This window comes from Salvelinus fontinalis, chromosome 26 (assembly GCF_029448725.1).
Source record: "Salvelinus fontinalis isolate EN_2023a chromosome 26, ASM2944872v1, whole genome shotgun sequence".
In the NCBI taxonomy this organism is placed as follows: domain Eukaryota; kingdom Metazoa; phylum Chordata; class Actinopteri; order Salmoniformes; family Salmonidae; genus Salvelinus; species Salvelinus fontinalis.
In genome coordinates this window covers 43,568,545-43,589,666 of record NC_074690.1, presented here as the reverse complement: position 1 = coordinate 43,589,666, position 21,122 = coordinate 43,568,545, and the positions used below count along the sequence as shown (strand labels likewise).

General features: G+C 46.4%; 1 protein-coding gene across 1 annotated transcript; it reads right to left on the bottom strand.

The window, feature by feature from the left end:
* Window positions 1–463: 463 nt before the first annotated feature.
* LOC129824504 (la-related protein 6-like) lies at window positions 464–20,296 on the bottom strand. Its single transcript, XM_055884202.1, has 6 exons — window positions 20,091–20,296; window positions 19,680–19,909; window positions 8,253–8,338; window positions 7,802–8,005; window positions 1,629–1,978; window positions 464–1,401 (listed from the first exon to the last, which is right to left on the bottom strand). The coding sequence occupies exons 1-6, from the start codon at window positions 20,294–20,296 to the stop codon at window positions 630–632; spliced, it is 1,848 nt and encodes a 615-aa protein (XP_055740177.1). The 3' UTR covers window positions 464–629.
* Window positions 20,297–21,122: the final 826 nt, after the last annotated feature.

The window sequence follows — 21,122 nt, the reverse complement described above, 5'->3', positions numbered from 1 at the left end:
TTTCCTACATAGTGCACTACTTTTCACCAGAGCCAGGCATGTAGGGCAGGGCTCTCCAACCTTGTTCCTGGAGAGCTACCGTCCTGTAGGTTTTTGCTCCATCCCTAATCTACCGCACCTGATTTTAATAGTTACCCGGTTCATAAGCTGAATCAAGTTAGTTTACAACTAGGTAGCTCCCCAAGAACAGGGTTGGAGAGCCCCGAGGTAACTGTAACAACGCTCATTACATGGTCATTACATTTTTACGTCTAAATGGCCATTTAGAGCTAGTTGACTGTAAAAAAAAAAAGGTGTAATGCATTTATCTTCATTCTGTATTATAAAGCAGGACAACAGTGCCCCTGGTTCCAGATCTGGCGCAACATCACAAGTGTCAGTGAATAACAGAGTAATAACACAGACATCAGCAAATGCTCTCATGGAGAGCTCTTACAGGTATTTCACAACAAATACTGTGTGTTTTAATAGGAAAAATGTTTTATTTCTCTTTCATTTCGATTACTTAACTTTTTCGTTATCATGGCAACAATCGTCACTACAATATATTTCATTTCATCAGTCGAAACATTTAAAGGGACAGACAGGGTGTCATCCAGAAGAGGTTAGTTGTTAAATAGACAGACAGATTACTGCTGCTGAGGTAGCTTCCCTCTCCCCCTGCCTCCATAGAAGCCCTTGGTACCGTAGGGTCCTTGGGGCAGACGCACCACCCTCAGGGGCAGAGTCTGTCTCCGCAGCTTGCCCGGGGTCTCCGGGTGGAGTAGGGCCAGGCTAGCAGTCACCTTCTGGCGCTGCACCCAGGGGCAAGACACCTTCTCCTGTGCATGGTCCCCAGAGCACCTGCTCCTTCCCACACCTCCAGACCTTGAGTCCCGGAGCTTAGACAGGACCAGGGGGGTGCGGGATGCATGGCTGTCCGAGGAGGAGGGCCTATCACTTTGTGATGTTTGGCAATGACCCTCCAGGCCCAGGGGGCTGTCCAGTGACTTATGGCGCTGGATCCTTCTGCATGAAAGCCTGGCTGGGGCTGAACCCAGGGTTGGGACTGCGGCCTTGGCCGGGGCAGGGTCAGACTCTAAGCTCTTCAGTAGTTCCGGATCCTTCATAGAGTTGTTTATGAAACATCTAGACAGGACTGGATCCTTCAGGGAGCTGTTGGTGAAACATCTAGATTTCACCTTGGGATTTTTCTGGGACACCTTAGTCACCTCGGGGCCTCCATCTGGCTTGGGGTCCTCCTCACCCTCCTTCTCCGCCGGCCGGTTGGTGGGGTGGGACGAGCCAGGGCTGCCCAGGCTGGCGACACAAACCCCGGCCCCCTCTGCTCCTCCTCTCTGCAGGGCTCGGTAGGCCAACCTGGCCCCCTCCAGGGTCTCAAACTCTACCACAGCACACGTCCTGATGACAAGGAAAGCAACAGTTGAGATATTTTGCCATATTTTCCCAGTTTTGCAATGCATTTCTTTGTAATTATGTATATAGGACAGCGCCCATGTCTGTCAGTCTTGTAAAATTACACCAACAGGTATCTAAAGTAAGAAGCAATGTCAGGACTTCATAGAGGCTGCCCTAATTGAGGACAATATTGATGATCAATAGACAACAAACGCTGCCTTTGGTTTTACCTGCGGCCCAGCTCGGCATGCCTCCTGGCATGACGTCTCAGCTCCACAGGAAGCTCTTTCCCAGGACGGAGGATACGCAGCGAGGCCACGGCAGCATGGGCACTGAACAGCTTCAGAGCTTTCTCTAGCGCTATCTGCTGGTCCAAGCTGCTGAGGGTAGTGATGTCACTTCCGGTGTTTTCCCCAAGCAGGTTCCAGGCTAGTAGCAGCTTGCTGTTGGGGGCACTCAACAGCCAATCAGGCAGAGGCTCTCTGCGCCTCACTTTGGTCCCTTCCCTGTTGACCTCCAGCGAATCAGAGCACAGCGCTGCGGCCAGGGTGGTGCGCCAGTCTCTCGTCAGGTCCTTCATCTGAGACACACAGGTATTTTACCAGGCAGGTCAATCAAGTACAAATTATTATTTACAATGACGAAATAGCAAGATGCAACGTTTTGGAACATTCAGATATAAATATGGGTAGAACAAACATGCCTAACTGACATGTAGAATAAAGAATCACATCATCCTCCACGTCTACATGTCAGTGAGGCATGTTTGTTCTATTCATGGCATTTCTATCTGCAGTGTTCAATATTTGGCTACTAAACATGGCCCAGGTTTGGTTTGTTAAACATGCCGTACGTACAACAGGTTTGCTTTGGGTTGTGTTTTCAAACCTTATGTAACGACTCCCACCGAAGGTGGCTCCCCTCCCTGTTCGGGTGGTGCTCGGCGGTCGTCGTCACCGGCCTACTAGCTGCTACTGACTTTTCCTCCCCCTCCCTTTTTGTTGATTATTTACACCTGTTTGTGGTTAGGGGGATTTGTGGGGCTTTATTACCCAGCAGCCCGGCCTGCTGGGTGTGCGGGATTGTTTTTGTGTACATGCTTGTGGGACACGGTTCGTGTACGTTATTCTCAGTGGTATTTCGTGTTATCGTTTATTGTGGTGGAGCATTCCTTTTAGAGTGGCGTCGTGTTCACCTGGTTGTGGTATTAAATTAGAACGCTACTCTGAACTCTCTGTCTCCTGCGTGTGACTCCTTCCTCCACTACACCCCGGGCATTACAGAATCCCGCACCCCCTAAGTATGGAGTCAGCAGGAGCAGCGGCCAACCCCCTTCCATCTATGGAGGAACGGGTTCTCCACCACACTACCGTCCTCCATCGCATCGGTTCCGCCATGGATCAAATGATGGAGAGAATGGACCGATGGGAAAGGAGTGGTCTGGTTCATCTTAGGCAGGAGAAGAGGAGCGCCCAGGATTACGCGTTAGAGTTTCGGACCTTGGCCGCGGGGTCTGGGTGGAACGACAGGGCCCTCCCAGATGTAGTCTCAGGGAGGATGTCCGCAGGGAGCTAGCGTGCCGGGACGAAGCTCTCTCCCTGGATGAGCTCATTGATATGTCCATCCGGCTGGACAATCTGCTGGCATCCCGCGGCCGTTCGGAGAGGGTCCTGTGCGTTCCACTACCCAACACCCCTGCACCCATTCCCATGGAGTTGGGTGGAGCCGTGCCGAGGGATACCGGAGGAGGAGGCTCCCCCTGCACCAGCTGTGGTCGGAGAGGACACACGGCCGATCGGTGCTGGGGGGGTCCATCTGGGGGTCGAGATGGCAGGCGGAACATTTCTCGGTCACCTCAGGTGAGTAAGCACCAGACTCACCCAGAACCCCCTGTTTGTCATATGTTTGTCTTAATTTTTTTCCTTAAGTTTTTTCCCTCTTCCCAGCATAAGGCACTAGTCGATTCAGGTGCAGCTGGGAACTTTATGGATCGCGGACTCGCCATCAAGCTAGGTGTTCCGCTTTTGCCGATAGATTCTCCTTTTCCCGTACACTCCCTAGATAGCCGGCCATTAGGGGCAGGTTTGGTCCGGGAGGCCACGGTTCCACTGGACATGGTGACGCAGGGGGATCATAAGGAACGTCTTAGTTTTTTCATTATTGATTCGCCTGCGTTTCCAGTGGTACTGGGGATTCCCTGGCTGGCTAGTCACAATCCTACTATTTTGTGGAAACAGGGGGTTCTCCAGCGATGGTCAGAGGAGTGTTCTGGAAGGTGTCTGGGAGTTTCCATCGGTGCCACGTCGGTGGAGAGTTCAGACCAGGTGTCCACGGTTCGCATTCCCCCCGAGTATGCTGATTTGGCAATCGCTTTTAGTAAAAGGAAAGCGACTAAATTACCACCTTATCGACCGGGTAGGGATTGTGCGATAGATCTCAAGGTGGACGCTGCGCTTCCCAAGAGTCACGTGTACCCTTTGTCCCAAGAGGAAACGGTGGCTATGGAGACATATGTCACTGAGTCTCTGGGACAGGGGTACATTCGGTCATCCATCTCACCCGTCTCCTCGAGTTTCTTTATTGTGAAGAAAAAGGAGGGAGGTTTGCGTCCGTGTATTGATTATAGAGGTCTAAATGCCATCACAGTGGGGTTTAGTTACCCACTACCTCTAATTGTTACTGCAATGGAATCATTTCACGGAGCGCAGTTTTTCACAAAACTGGACCTCAGGAGCGCGTATAGTCTGGTGCGTATTCGGAAGGGAGACGAGTGGAAAACCGCATTTAGTACCACATCGGGCCATTATGAGTACTGCGTCATGCCATATGGGTTAAAGAATGCTCCCGCCGTTTTCCAATCCTTTGTAGACGATATTCTCAGGGACCTGCACGGGCAGGGAGTGGTGGTTTATATCGATGACATTCTGATCTACTCAGCCACTCACGCCGCGCATGTGTCTCTAGTACGCAAAGTGCTTGGTAGACTGCTGGAGCATGACCTATATGTTAAGGCTGAGAAGTGTGTGTTTTCCAAACGAGCCGTCTCCTTTCTGGGTTATCGCATTTCCACATCGGGGGTGGTGATGGAGAATGAATGCATTAAGGCCGTGCGTAATTGGCCGACTCCGACCACGGTAAAAGAGGTGCAGCGGTTTTTGGGTTTTGCCAACTACTACCGGAAGTTTATCCGGGGTTTTGGCCAGGTAGCAGCTCCCATTACCTCACTGCTGAAGGGGGGTCCGGTGCGTTTGCAGTGGTCAGCAAAAGCGAACGGAGCTTTCAACAGGTTGAAGACGCTGTTCACGGAGGCGCCCGTGTTGGCGCATCCGGATCCCTCTCTAGCATTCATAGTGGAGGTGGACGCGTCCGAGGCTGGGGTGGGTGCCGTGCTATCACAGTGCTCGGGTACGCCACCAAAACTCCACCCCTGTGCTTTTTTCTCTAAGAAGCTCAGCCCAGCGGAGCGTAACTATGATGTGGGGGACCGGGAGTTGTTAGCGGTGGTCAGTGCTCTGAAGGTGTGGAGACACTGGCTTGAGGGGGCTAAGCACCCTTTTCTCATCTGGACCGACCACCAGAATCTGAAGTATATTCGGGCAGCTAGGAGACTGAACCCACGTCAGGCAAGGTGGGCCATGTTCTTTACCCGATTTCAGTTTACTCTATCATACAGACCGGGCTCCCAAAACATAAAGGAGGATGCTCTATCCCGTTGTTTTGACACGGAGGATCGGCCCACCGAACCTACCCACATCCTTCCCGCCTCAAGGCTTATAGCACCAGTGGTGTGGGAGGTGGACTCGGACATCGAGCGGGCATTAAGGGCGGAACCCGCTCCTCCTCAGTGTCCGTGCCGCTTGGTGTTCGGGACAAATTGATTCGGTGGGTTCACGTCCTACCCTCCTCGGGTCACCCTGGGGTGAAGAGGACAGTGGGGAGCCTTCGGGGGAGGTATTGGTGGCCTACTTTGGCTAAGGATGTTGGGTTTTATGTCTCCTCCTGTTCGGTATGCGCTCAGAGTAAGGCTCCTAGGCACCTTCCTAGAGGGAAGTTACAACCCCTCCCCGTTCCACAACGGCCTTGGTCACATCTATCCATAGATTTCCTGACCGACCTTCCCCCGTCTCAAGGGAATACTACGGTGCTGGTGATTGTGGATCGGTTTTCTAAGTCCTGCCGTCTCCTCCCATTGCCCGGTATCCCTACAGCCCTGCAGACTGCGGAGGCATTATTCACCCACGTCTTCCGGCACTACGGGGTGCCGGAGGACATCGTTTCTGATCGGGGCCCCCAGTTCACGTCCAGAGTATGGAGGGCGTTTATGGAGCGTTTGGGGGTCTCGGTCAGCCTTACCTCTGGTTATCACCCTGAGAGTAATGGGCAGGTGGAGAGAGTGAACCAGGAGGTGGGTAGGTTTCTGCGGTCGTATTGTCAGGACCGGCCAGGGGAGTGGGCGAGATATATCCCTTTGGCCGAAATGGCCCAGAACTCTCTACGCCACTCCTCTACTAACATGTCCCCCTTTCAGTGTGTATTGGGGTACCAGCCGGTCCTGGCACCATGGCATCCGAGCCAGACCGAGGCTCCTGCGGTGGAAGAATGGGTGCAGCGCTCCAAGGAGACATGGAGGGCCGTCCAGGAATCACTTCAACAAGCTAGTGGACGGCAGAAGAGGAGTGCTGACCGCCACCGCAGTGAGGCCCCTGTGTTTGTGCCGGGGGACAGGGTCTGGCTCTCGACCCGAAACCTGCCCCTCCGCTTGCCCTGCCGGAAGCTGGGTCCGCAGTGTGTAGGGCCCTTTAAAGTCCTGAGGAGAATAAACGAGGTGTGTTATCGATTACAACTCCCTTCCTATTATCGTATTAACCCCTCGTTTCATGTGTCTCTCCTCAGGCCGGTGGTAGCTGGTCCCCTGCAGGACGGTGAGGTACCGGAGGTCCCTCCTCCCCCTCTCGACATCGAGGGGTCCCCGGCGTATAGGATACGAGCCATTCTGGACTCAAGACGCCGGGTGAGGGGCCTGCAGTACCTCGTGGACTGGGAGGGGTACGGTCCGGAGGAGCGGTGCTGGGTCCCGGTGGGGGACATTCTGGATCCATCGATGTTGAGGGATTTCCATCGCCTCCATCCGGATCGCCCTGCGCCTCGCCCTCCGGGTCGTCCTCGAGGCCGGTGTCGGCGCGCTGCGGGAGCCGCGCGTCAGGTGGGGGGGTACTGTAACGACTCCCACCGAAGGTGGCTCCCCTCCCTGTTCGGGTGGTGCTCGGCGGTCGTCGTCACCGGCCTACTAGCTGCTACTGACTTTTCCTCCCCCTTCCTTTTTGTTGATTATTTACACTTGTTTGTGGTTAGGGTGATTTGTGGGGCTTTATTACCCAGCAGCCCGGCCTGCTGGGTGTGCGGGATTGTTTTTGTGTACATGCTTGTGGGACACGGTTCGTGTACGTTATTCTCAGTGGTATTTCGTGTTATCGTTTATTGTGGTGGAGCATTCCTTTTAGAGTGGCGTCGTGTTCACCTGGTTGTGGTATTAAATTAGAACGCTACTCTGAACTCTCTGTCTCCTGCGTGTGACTCCTTCCTCCACTACACCCCGGGCATTACACCTTACCAATATCCACATAGCCTGGTCACAGATCTGTTTGTACGGTCTTGTCAACTCCTTTGGTCATTGTAGTTGGCAAGACAGCATAATATTGTTCAGACCAGGCTTACATAATATTCACCATCATCGTCAATTGGCTGTAAGGAATTCTTGAATTCGAAGTTTGAGAGTCATTGGAGTGAGTGAACAGAGTGGCACGTCTTGCTCTTCATTATAATCAGAGGGCTGATATAAATACTATGCATGCCAGTCTCTCTTAGCTAAGAGTTGAGGAGAGACTGACTGCATCACTTCTTCTTTTCATAAGAAACATTCATGTGTTGAAAATTGTTTGCATAGTCAACTTACACACAGTTCTGACACACACACACTTACCCCACCAGACATGCCACCAGGGGTCTTTTCACAGTCCCCAATTTCAGAACAAATTCAACAAAGAGTACAGTATTATATATAGCCATTATTGCGTGGAAGTCCATTCCATTGCATATTGCTCAAAAAAACAGAAAACCTGGTTTCAAAAGACGGATAAAGCAACACCTCATGGCACAACGCCCCTCCCCTATTTAACCTAGATAGTTTGTGTGTATGTTTTGATATGTAGGCTATGTGTGCCTTTAAAAAAATGTATGTATGTAGTTCTGTCCTTGAGCTGTTCTTGTCTATTCATGTTCTGTATTATGTCATGTTTCATGTTTGGAAACAGGAAGAGTAGCTGCTGCTTTTGCAACAGCTAAAGGGGATCCTAATAAAATAGCAAATGAGGGAACCATCTTGATCTCATAAAGCTGGCATTACCTTTTTGAAGGAGGTGAGCAGCTTGAGGCTGACGTATCCCATCCTGTTCCTCTGGACGTGTTTGAGCAGGAAGCCATCCTCTGCCAGGTGTTCATTGGACAGGTAGCACTCCAACTGGGACACGATCTGCCTGCTCAGGTCACATGACCCTGATGTCACGCTGGAGGACTCCGCCGATTGGCTAGCAAGTTTAGTGGAGAGCCTATGGGACAATCAGCTTCTCTTAGCATCTCAATATACAACACAAATCCAAACTACATTATTTCTATATGCATTGACATTCTGATTCTCTACAGACCTGTGCAATATCAATCGACAAGGTACAATGTTTTCTATGTGAGTTGATCGTCTAAAGTCTTACCCATCCTGGCAACTCAGTGTGTCGCTTTTAGAGAGGGCAGTTGGAGACACGGGTATGTCTGGGTAGCGTCCTGGGGTGAAAGGGCTTTGCCTTGGGTTCTCCGAAACACAGGCTGCTGAGGACATGCTGCTTGCGAGGGAGAGCAGCAAGCCAGGTCAAGGGCAGGGGAGGTTCTTCTGAATGTGAAGCCACAGAACATCTTCACAGGATTTAATACCTTCTGGTCGATTGTGACACATTTGAGTTCTGTGATTCCGTACTTCCAATCATCGTCAATCTAGAGCTTAGAGTAAGGGGGGGATTCTACAGCTGGCAATGCAACAATGCCACATTCTATGGCCATCTCACATCTCCTTCTTTTCCAGTGGTGTAAAGTACTTAAGTAAAAAATATTTTTAAGTACTACTTAAGTTGTTTTTTTGGGTATCTGTACTTTACTTTACTATTTATATTTTTTACAACTTTTACTCCACTACATTCCTAATGAAAATAATCTACTTTTTACTCCTTACATTTTCCCTGACACCAAAAGTACTCATTACATTTTGAATGCTTAGAAGGACAGTAAAATGGTCTAATTCACGCACTTATCAAGAGAACATCCCTGGCCATTCCTACTGCGTCTATTCTGGCAGACTCACTAAACACAAATGTTTCGCAGTAAATTGTGTCTGAGTGTTGAACTGTGCCCCTGGCTATACGTAAATTTAAAAAACAAGAAAATTGCTCTCTGGTTTGCTTAATATAAAACATTTTAAATTATTTAAACTTTAACTTTTGATGCATAAGTACATTTAAGACCAAATACTTTTAGACTTTTGCTGAAGTAGTATTTTACTGGGTGACTTTTACTCGAGTCATTTTCTTTTAAGATATCTTTACTTTTACTCCAGTATGAAAATTGGGTACTTTTTCCACCACTATTCTTTTCCCCCTTTGTTCATGTAATTCATGTAAGGGCACATTTACAGAGATATTGAGCATTGACCCCCTAGACATAAGAATGACTAGAACAGGTGTCCCCATTCAAGTAAATAATGGCATAACGGGTGGACTGGCGGCCAATGCGAGTGTACCCATAAGCGCAAAGCAGGAAGTAAAAGCAGGAAGTGTACCCATCAATCTGTGTTGTGATTTGTTGAATCAACTCAAATGACAATACGAAGAGAAAAAAACATTCCATTGCATGAGCCACATCAGTTAGCATCATTTGAATGAACGTTCTACATTACCATGGTAATTATTACATCACAGGAAGCCTTTGTGAGTGTCAAATTACCAGGGTTAGAGATTCCAAGCCCATTCTATTAATTCTTATTTCTATGATTGACAGTGTCAAATAAATATAATAAAGTAAAGTATACTTGTGGTAAGAAAATCCATAGCTATGAAGGCACTTTCCTGTGAAATGTGAGTACAATTTGTTACAGGAACAACAGGGAAATAGATACAGTGCTTTCAGAAAGTTTTCACAGCCCTGTATTTTCACCACATTTTGTTGTGTTACAGCCTGAATTTAAAATGCTTACAATTTTGTTTCGATGTCACTGGCCTACGCACAATACAACATAATGGCAAAGTGAAAGTATATTTTTTAGAAATGTATTAAAAATGAAAAGCTGAAATGTCTTGAGTATTCAACCCCTTTGTTATGGCAAGTCTAAATAAGTTCAGGAGTAAAAGCATCTTTTCACTTTGTCATTATATTTTAACGTTATTTAACTAGGCATGTCAGTTAAGAACAAATTCTTATTTTCTATGACGGCCTAGGAACAGTGGGTTAACTGCCTTGTTCAGGGGCAGAACGACAGATTTGTACCTTGTCAGCTCGGGGATTCGATCTTGCAAACTTCCGGTTACTAGTCCAACACTCTAACCACTAGGCTACGCTGCCGTTATTGTGTGTAGATGGGTGACAATACAGTATCAGTCAAAGGTTTGGACACACCTACTCATTCCAGGGTTTTTCTTTATTTTTACTATTTTCTACATTGTAGAATAATAGTGAAGACATTTAAAAACATGAAATAACACATATGGAATCATGTAGTAACCAAAAAAGTGTTACATAAATCAAAATGTATTTCATATTTGAGATTCTACAAAGTAGCCACCCTTTGCCTTGATGACAGCTTTGCAAACTCTTGGCATTCTCTCAACCAGCTTCTTGAGGTAGTCACCTGGAATGCATTTAAATTAACCTCTACAGAGTACCTAACCCGGATCCGGGAGCACCCCCCACACCCCCCACACTGATTAGCATCGCTAGCATAGCGTCACAATTAAATAGTAGCATCTAAATATCATTAAATCACAAGTCCAAGACACCCAATGAAAGACACAGATCTTGTGAATAAAACCACCATTTCAGATTTTTTAAATGTTTTACAGGGAAGACACAATATGTAAATCTATTAGCTAAACACGTTAGCAAAATGACACCATTTTCTTACTCCAACAGTTTCTTACTCCATCAGGTGCTATCACCAATTCGGCTAAACTAAGATATTGATAGCCACTAACCAACAAAAAAATTCTTAAGATGACAGTCTGATAACATATTTATGGTATAGCATAGTTTTTTTTTTTTAAATGTGCATTTTTCAGGTATAAATCACAGTTCTACATTGCAGCTGCAATCTGATATAGTGCTGATGCAGCTAGAACAATTACAGAGACCAACGTTATATAACTAATTACTTGTCTTAAAACATTTCAGAAAAAATACACAGCGTACAGACATTGAAAGCCCAACATCTGGTGAATCCAAACAATATTTCCGATTTTTTAAATGTTTTATAGCGAAATTAGCATAACTAGCTAATTAGCATAACCAGGCCAGCCAAAACCAGCTGGACGCGCCCGACCAGTTCACATGCACGACAGATATATGAAATAACATCGTAAATTGGGTCTTACTATTGCTGGTCTTTCATCAGAATGTTGATCAAGGTGTCCTTAGTCCTGATGAGTCGTTCAATCCATTCACAATGGCAACTTCCCCTCTTCATTTAGCCTGGGTACTGGTCGACTGGCACGGTCCATGTCCAAAGTTAAAAAACTCAAAGAACGGAACACGGCAAAACTCCCGAAAAAATTCTAATAATCTGATTAAACTATATTGAAAAAACATACATTACGGTGATATGGTCACATGTATCAAACAAACTTCGACACGGAGATAGTTTTCATCCGTAACGTCAGCATAACAAAAGACAATGCCACCTCTGAAAACGCGCATCTCAGAAACCGGAAGTTGTCGGTCACGCTAAAGAAATAGGTCTTATTTCACGTCAGTACAAGATAAACAAAAAATTTCTCCTCTGACGTCTTCCAGACACCCAGAGGAAGAAGAAGGAAGTGTCATTCGGGTCATAGGTCGCGTGACCATATATAGGCAGAGCTTTGAAGCGAGCATACACATCTTGCAATCTTTTTCTGGCTCAGGGAAAGTGCTGTGAAATGACCTGTGTTTGACTCAGAGACTCAATTGGAACGGTTTTAGAAACCATAGCTTGTTTTCTATCCAATGCTATATGGTTATATGCATATAGTAACAGCAATAATTGAATAAGAGGCAGTTTAGTCTGTAGAGGCAATTATGCTAATGCGAAACAGCACCCCCTGTATTCTCAAGAAGTTAACATGTGTGCCTTGTTAATTTGTGGAATTTTTTTCCTTCATAATGTGTTTTAGCCAATCAGTTGTGTTGTGACAAGGTAGGGGTGGTATACAGAAGATAGCCCTATTTGGTAAAAGACCAAGTCCCTAATATGGCAAGAACAGCTAAACTAAGCAAAGAGAAACGACAGGAAAGGAAGACCCAGAGATACCTATGCTGCAGAGGACAAGTTCATTAGAGTTACCAGCCTCAGAAATTGCAGTCCAAATAAAAGCTTCAGAAGTCAGAAATCTGTCCTTTGGTCTGATGAGTCCAAATGTTCGATTTTTGGTTCCAACCGCCGTGTCTTTGTGAGACGCAGAGTAGGTGAACGGATGATCTCTGCATGTGTGGTTCCCACCATGAAGCATGGAGGAGGTGGTGTGATGGTGCTTTGCTGGTGACACTGTCTTTCTTATTTAGAATTCAAGACACACTTAACCAGCATGGTTACCACAGAATTCTGTAGCAATATGCCATCCCATCTGGTTTGCACTTAGTGGGACTATCATTTGTTTTTTAACAGGACAATGACCCAACACACCTCCAGGCTGTGTAAGGGCTATTTGACCAAGAAGGAGAGTGATGGAGTACTGCATTAGATGACCTGGCCTCCCCAATAACCCGACCTCAACCCAATTGAGATGGTTTGGGATGAGTTGGACTGCAGAGTGAAGGAAAAGCAGCCAACAAGTGCTCAGCATATGTGGGAACTACTTCAAGACTGTTTCAAAAGCATTCCAGGTGAAGCTGGTTGAGAGAATGCCAAGAGTCTGTAAAGCTGTCATCAAGGGTGGCTACTTTGAAAAATATAAAACATAAATATATTTTGATTACTTTGCTTATTACATGATTCCATATGTGTTATTTCATAGTTTCGATGTCATTACTATTATTCTACAATGTAGAAAACAGAAAAAATTAAGAAAAACCCCTCCTTTCTCAGCCTCCAGTATTTATGCTGCAGTAATTTATGTGTCGGGGGGTTAGGGTCAGTCTGTTATATCTGGAGTATTTCTCCTGTCTTATCCGGTGTCCTGTGTGAATTTAAGTATGTTCTCTATAATTCTCTCTTTCTTTCTCTCTCTCGGAGGACCTGAGCCCTAGGACCATGCCTCAGGACTACCTGGCATGAGGACTTCTTGTTGTCCCCAGTCCACCTGGCCGTGCTGCTGCTCCAGTTTCAACTGTTCTGCCTGCGGCTATGGAACCCTGACCTGTTCACTGTGATTACTATTATTTGATCATGCTGGTCATTTATGAACATTTGAACATCTTTGCCATGTTCTGTTATAATCTCCACCCGGCACAGCCAGAAGAGGACTGGCCACCCCTCATAGCCTGGTTCCTCTCTAGGTTTCTTCCTAGGTTTTGGCCTTTCTAGGGAGTTTTTCCTAGCCACCGTGCTTCAACACCTGCATTGCTTGCTGTTTGGGGTTTTAGGATGGGTTTCTGTTCAGCACTTTGAGATATCAGCTGAAGTAAGAAGGGCTATATAAATACATTTGATTTGATTTTGATTTAGGTGTGTCCAAATTATCGTGACATTTGGTGTACGCCTTTGAATAAATGTTTACTTTATTTTCATTGTTTTTATAATAAACAGCAAAGTTAAAAGGCTTATTGTCAAAGTTAACCACGCTTGGTTTTAAAACAAATAAGGCAGAAAAATAATGAGAATAATAAACAATAAAATGATACAAAGACAAACAGAGAACAAGTAGTGGGTCTCCTCTAATAGTATCTAGGAACAAGTTAAAAATGCAGGTTCCTTGTGCTAAAATAAGAAAAACGTACTGATTATGGAAAAACTAAAAGGAAGGTGACAGTTAGGCTATTACGACAAAATAAATGTCTGATGTTATTGAACTGATTATTTAAAAAACAAACACATGAACTAAATAATAAGAAAATCAATATTCATAATGATATCTCATAATAATGATAATACAATATCATTTCTTAGTGCTACCAGTAGCCTTTGTGTCACGCCCTGACCTTAGTTCCTTTTTTATGTCTCTATTTTGGTTTGGTCAGGGCGTGAGTTGGGGTGGGCATTCTATGTTTTGTTCTATGTTTTGTATTTCTAGGTGTTTGGCCTGGTGGTTCTCAATCAGAGGTAGCTGTCTATCGTTGTCTCTGATTGAGAACCATACTTAGGTAGCCTCATTCCCACCTGTGCTTGGTGGGTAGTTGTTTTCTGTTTTGTGTATTGCACCTTGCAGAACTGTTCGTTTGTCGCTTTGTTGTTTTTGTTCAAGTGTTCGTATTTATTAAAAGTATTATGAATACTTACCACGCTGGACCTTGGTCCTCTTCTCCTTCTCCCGACGACGTTCGTTACAGAACTACCCACCACCAAAGGACCAAGCAGCGTGGAAGAATGGACTCCTGGACATGGGAGGAAATCTTGAACGGCAAGGGACCCTGGGCAAAAACGGGGGAGTATCGCCGCCCGAAATCAGACCTGGAGCAGCCAGAGTCTCCCTCCTGTCTGGGGCCCGCTGCTAGGGTCCCCAGTCCGGGGTCGGTGGCGAGGGTCCCTAGAGGCGCCACCTAAGTGGGCCAAGCCAGAGGTGGAGCGGGGTCTACGTCCCGCACCAGATCCGCCACCACGGTGAAATGCCCACCCAGACCCTCCCCTATACGTTCACCTTTGGGGGGGGGGGGGGGGGGGTACTGTCACGCCCTGACCTTAGTTCCTTTTTTATGTCTCTATTTTGGTTTGGTCAGGGCGTGAGTTGGGGTGGGCATTCTATGTTTTGTTCTATGTTTTGTATTTCTAGGTGTTTGGCCTGGTGGTTCTCAATCAGAGGTAGCTGTCTATCGTTGTCTCTGATTGAGAACCATACTTAGGTAGCCTCATTCCCACCTGTGCTTGGTGGGTAGTTGTTTTGTGTATTGCACCTTGCAGAACTGTTTGTTTGTCGCTTTGTTGTTTTTGTTCAAGTGTTCGTATTTATTAAAAGTATTATGAATACTTACCACGCTGCACCTTGGTCTTCTTCTCCTTCTCCCGACGACGTTCGTTACACTTTGACAAAAGGGGAGGTTGGTAGGGAAACTTATGGCGCATTTCAGAACAGAGACCGGAGCTCAGTCAGAATTGTCGCTCGCTCCTGTACGAAAAGTTGTCGTCATGGTATTGTTTGTTTTTTTCAAAACAATCTCTTTAGGGTGTTTTTTGTAAATCCGAGTAGTAGTAGACCTCTGTGATTGGTTGAGCTTGATGACTGTAGCACCTCCCTCCTCCTCTGTGATAGGGTAGCTGTGGCAGGTCAGGTGACATGCCATGTGGTTGGGTTGATAGGTACGGTGGCTGAGATGGGAAACTCAGTACCAGAGGCTGTTCAGCTCAGAGTGGTTATGTTGCATAGTGGTCAAAACTGCCTAGGTACTCCAGAACGGCCCTGTAACACAGCTGATACTGGTCCTAAAGAGAGAGAAACAGGAAATACACACATCAGTCAATCATATACAGTAGATGCAGTTAGTTTTGGTCCCTGCAGCTTTGTTTTCAATAATTGTAACATATATTCAAATGATTTCAACTTTTTGTTATCTTGGCATAGATTCTACATGTGTTTGGAACTCTGAGGGTGGCGACACCATTATTCCAAGAGAAAGTCCATCATTTGGTGTTTTGTTGATTGTGGTGGAAAATGCTAGTCTGAGTACCAGTCACTTTAGCTAACAGTCCACTCCTTGCCACTCCTTGTCATTGCCAAAGATAAGTGCTGGATTTAGGGCGGAGTTGCTCATTGGATGTTGGAAATAACATTAATATTTTCCATGACAACATGTGGAGCCCAGAAAATAGAATTAACAAACAAATGATCAAAAACAAACATTTAGCTGTTAGCAAGGCACGTTGTTGTATTTTGAGACGTTTTGTGGTTGGATTTGCAGTATGTTATGATGTGGTGAGGTTGGACCCAGGTGCAGAGAAGAGACCAGACGAGGAATCAGCGGTTAAGGATAAACATAATACTTTACTGAGAAACGGTAACGGAAGGATCAGAGTAACACTGGGAAAACAACAAACACTAAGTCTCAAAAACTCACTGAGGAGACAAACGCACACGGCACATAATTCCAGCTTCAGAAACACACCTCTGTTAAAACACACCTCTGTTAACAGGGAAATCATACTGAGTAAATAGCACAGAGGTCTCTGCCGCCCTCTGGTGACAAGTGGAACCATGATATATGTATTACCTTTATGAATTTAGACATGAACTATTAACTTTTGATGGACAGGTTGTATCTGGACTATCAAAAAACGGTTGCTTAGCAACTGGTATCAACATTTTCTGTGGAGAAAATAGGGACCAATATTTGTGTAATCGTTGTGATTGGAGGATAGCTGCGAGGGTGATCGAATCAGAATAAAATCCTCTGTTATCCTCGAGCTTATTGATGATAGAATGTTCATATTTGAAGATGGAAGAAAGGCCAGTATATTTGGCACATGACATGGGATGGATTAGCTAATGAGACTGGTACCCAGGCTAGGAAATCACTTTCTCAGGTGCCACTCCAGTCTACCATAAATGTTCAATTGGGTTGAGATCTGGTGACTGAGACGGCCATGGCATATGGTTTACATCAGCGGTTCCCAATCTAGGGGTCGTGACCACATGTGGGGGTTGCCTGATATGAAAATGGGGTGGCGGGACAATTTCGAAAAACCTGGTAAAAGTAAATAAATAATAATTGTTTTTGTCTCTTAAAATCATTGTAATGTGGTTAACCTTAAAAATCTAAATGAAAATTGGTGAAATCTAAACTTTAAAATTCAACCAGAGAGCACCCTTAGATCTTGGGAAAAGGCTGCACTTGACCGTTGGACTTGAATCATTCCCACGGTGAATGGCTAAGCCTGCTACACTATAAAACTACACACTATTGCAGTGACAATTGATATGGTGAAAACAATGTGTGGGGAGGCAGAGGCACAGAAACTCACATCAATAGCTTTGTCAGATAACACTGTGACACTAAGAATTGATGCTATAGCTAGCAATCAAGAGGACACTGACTGAACGACTCAAAACTCCACAACTTGTGCTCTTCAAATGGATTTTAGCTGTGAGGGACAAGATGCATTGACTTTTGTTTGCTACATGTCGAGGGATGCTATTTAGGAAGACATATGTGACCCGTTTCATAGCTAGGCATATGTCGTACATCACTACTTTACAGGGAGGCATTTCAATGTTTTTATTTTGATCAAAATGCGTTTTTTGGTAGAAATGCCATGTGAACTTTCATGTGCCTTAACTAAATAGTATTCCATCGGTAAATACAAATACAATTGTTAAATTACGACCCTAGTTGGTTTAACCACGAAAGAAGACCAGAACCTCCCCGCTAGCCATGATTAGCTGAGATAATGGATGGGCTGGACATGCCGGGAGAGGAGTTTGGATTGGTCTGCCATGTAGAATGCTTCTGCCTATAACGTGAGCTGCTCAGTATGTGTTGATAGTCCTTTCTACCACAGCGGTTTTGAAAGATATAACATTTGCCATCGAGAACTACAAAAGTTTTGCTACTTTTATCAACATTGATTCCCTGAATTAAGCAGGCACTATCGATGTGATGTGTGATGTGATGAGCTACTTCCTGCACACGCCACGGTCAGTGTGAAGCGGAGTGACTTGACACAACGTTGGCCAAACAAAACAGAGTTAAATGGTTCCAGTCTGCCATGAAGCGTCCATCCATCTACAGTATACGGGTTAGAGTCTAGCTACATTTTAAGAAATTCGAAGTTTCTAATTTTGTCAGAAAGTAATTTTCATTGCAAGTTAAAGCGTACTGTTAGCTAGTGAACGTTAACTTGCTGGTTGGCTAGCTAACGTTATGTGCATGATCTGTGTAGTATTATTAGAATCAGAAATCTATTTGCATTGATAGTTATAGCCTAATGTTAGCTAGTTTTTATTTGATTTATTTCATCTTTATTTAACCAGATAGGCCAGTTGAGAACAAGTTCTCATTTACAACTGCGACCTGGACAAGATAAAGCAAAGCAGTGCAACAAAAACAGCACAGAGTTACACATAAACAAACGTACAGTCAATAACACAAAATAAAAATCTATCTACAGTGTGTGCAAATGTAGAAGAGTAAGGAGGTAAGGCAACACATAGGCCATGGAGCCAGTGGGTTTGGCGACGAATATGTTGTGAGGGCCAGCCAACGAGAGCATACAGGTCGCAGTAGTGGGTAGTATATGGGGCTTTGGTGACAAAACAGTTGGCACTGTGATAGACTACATTCAGTTTGCTGAGTAGAGTGTTGGAGGCTATTTTTTAAATGACATCACCGAAGTCAAGGACCGTTAGGATAGTCAGTTTTATGAGGGTATGTTTGGCAGCATGAGTGAAGGAGGCTTTGTTGCGAAATAGGAAGCCGATTCTAGATTTACTTTTGGATTGGAGATGCTTAACAAGCGGCCGCTTGTGTTTTGTGGAGTCCGTCCAGGAAGCCCATTGACAGCTGCAGATTTTCACTGTCTCTGGTCCCTTTTCGCTATTTATGTTGTGGAAATATTTAGTCAATCAAATTTCACAAATACCGGAGCATGTGAGTTCAAATAGACTTTTTATTACTTCATAATAAAAGCCGAGCTGGATCACGACGACAACTGCCTTCCAGTCTTGGCACAGACTTCTTATACACTTGTCCTCCTTACGTCATACTCATAGTAACTCCTCTTAATGGCTCATCACCTCTGGCATTTAGCCGCCGTTATCATATTGCCTTCATATTAGACATGCAACCTGTAGAGTCGCATAAATAGTTTCATGCATGTAGGACCATAGCAACAGACCTTGGCACTCTACAGAAATAACCAATACATGTCATCCTGCTAACTCCTCTGGAAGGGACACCCCTGTTCTGGGGAAAAACCCAAGAGGTGTAACCATAGTTGGCCATAACAGTTACAAGAATAACCAGCCGTGCATGTCTAATGGTGTCAAAATGACCCAAAGCACATAACTAGTTTTGCTGGCTTCACAATAGGTACAGGCTGGTGCTAATGGAGCACGATAGCACCAAGCAACAAAGAGCTATTTGAAAGTTAAATTCTTAAATCCAGCAAATCAAATTGTTTGGGGACAGACTTGGTAGAGACAACTGAGCACTGAAGGTGATCCTTGGTAAAGATTGCCACTCCCCCACCTTTGGAAGATCTTTCTTGGTGAAAAAGGTTATTACCAGGGGAACCCAAGAGCAGAATCAGACGAGGAGACTGGGATAAAATAACCAAGGTATTTATTGAAACACAGGGGAAGATGGAGTGCAGGCCAGGGGAAGCTCGGGTGGGTTGCTGGAAACCAGGTGCGGAGGCTGAGGCTGGAGCGAGAGGGGTTGAGACAGGGTAAGCAGGTCCGGAGGGGAATCCAAGGGAGTAGTGGAGTGGGGAATCCAGGACAGAGCAGCAGGATGACGAGATGTGGGACAGGAGACAGGGACCAGAGTCAGAGCGGGCAGAACTGTAGCGGAGAGGAAAACAGCGTCAGGCAGGGAAAACAGGCACAGCAGGATAACAGGATCTGAATAGTAACAAACAGCTAGAAACGTAGGCTGACTGAGCAGAGATTACGATCTGGCAGCGTGGAAGTGGCAGGGCTGAGTATTTGTAGAGGTCTTGATTATGGAACAGTTAGCAGCTGGTGGGGATCTGCTCTGAATCCAGCACACCTATCTCCGCCCACACAGTCACACACAGAGAGGGAGAGAGTACTGTGTGAGTGGCGGCAGGTCAAGGAGAAACAGGATGAGCAGTAGAGGGTGTTGCAGGAGAAGATGTGACAGTATCCTCCTCCCTCTACAGGGGCCACCTGCTGCCCGACCAGGCTTATCTGGGTGTGAGGTAAAGACATCCCGTAAGAGGGAGGGGTCCAGAATGTGACGGTGGGGCACCCACTCCTCATGCCCGTATCCCTCCCAGGCCACCAGGAACTGCCAGCCATGACCCTGACGGCGCATGACCAGAATCCGGACTGTATAGGCAGGATGGTCATCGATGAGCCGAGGGGGTGGAGGAGCTGGTGCAGGAGGAGACACCGGACTGGAGCAGATAGGTTTAATCAGTGATACATGGAAGGTAGAATGGATTCTGACAGAGGCTGGGAGTTTCAGGCTCACTGCCAAGGGGTTGATGACATGGTCAATTTCAAAGGGACCAATGAATCGGGGGAACGTTTCTTCAATGCCACCTTCAATGGCAGGTCCTTTGATGAGAGCCATACCTTTTGACCCGGGGTGTAGACTGGAGTTGAGGCTCAGCGACGGTTGGCTTGGGACTGGGTCCTGTCGGAGGCACGAAGAAGGGCAGCCCGGGTCTTCCTCCAGGCACGGTGACAAAGGTGCAGATGGTCCTGGACAGAGGGAACAGCAACCTCAACCTCTTGGGGTTGGTGACATACCTGGGCTTTGGTGAGGGTGTTGTGGGCATATTCAACCCAGGGTAGCTGAGTGCTCCAGGAGGAAGTGTTATCAGAAGTCACCCAGCGTAGGGCAATCTCCATCTCTTGGTTGGGTTGTTCAGTCTGGCCTTTGGTCTGGGGGTGATATCCAGAAGGAAGACTGACATTAATACCAAGAGCTGAACAGAAGGATCTCCATACCTGGGAGGTAAACTGGGGTCCTCTGTCGGAAACAATGTCAGAGGGGATGCCATGCAGACAAAACACATGGAATACTAACAGGTCCACAGTCTCTCTGGAGGACGGGAGCTTGGAGAGGGGAATGAAGTGAGCCACTTTGGAAAACCTGTCAATAACGGTGAGGATGACAGAGTTACCGTTAGATGGGGGGAAGGCCAGTGACGAAGTTCACAGCTATGTGTGACCAGGGGCGATTGGGTATGGGAAGAGGGGGGAGCCGACCGGAAGTGGGTTTAGTGGAGGTCTTGTTCCAGGCACAAACCGAGGCAACACCCAGGCATCTGGCCAAGAAGGGTATATTGTGATAAGGTCGATCCGGCACCGTCCAGCTGTGCGGAGACCGAGGGGGAGGGGCATTCCTCTTGCCGGGTAGGAGCACCAGGGGTCCGAGCACAACCAGCCCAGGGGTTTGGAGTAGGGTCTTGTGTTGTTCCTGTTGTTGCAGCTCAAGTAATCCAGCCCATACTATGCTCGGTCCGCCAGCTGCCAGTGTCCGCTTCCACCAAGCTGGTTGTAGAGGAACTATTGGGTGTGAAGATAAGTTGAGTTGCGGGTTCCTCGTGAAGTCCGTTATTTCGGTGGAGGGTAAGGCTTGGGGTGAGGTTAAGGTTAGGT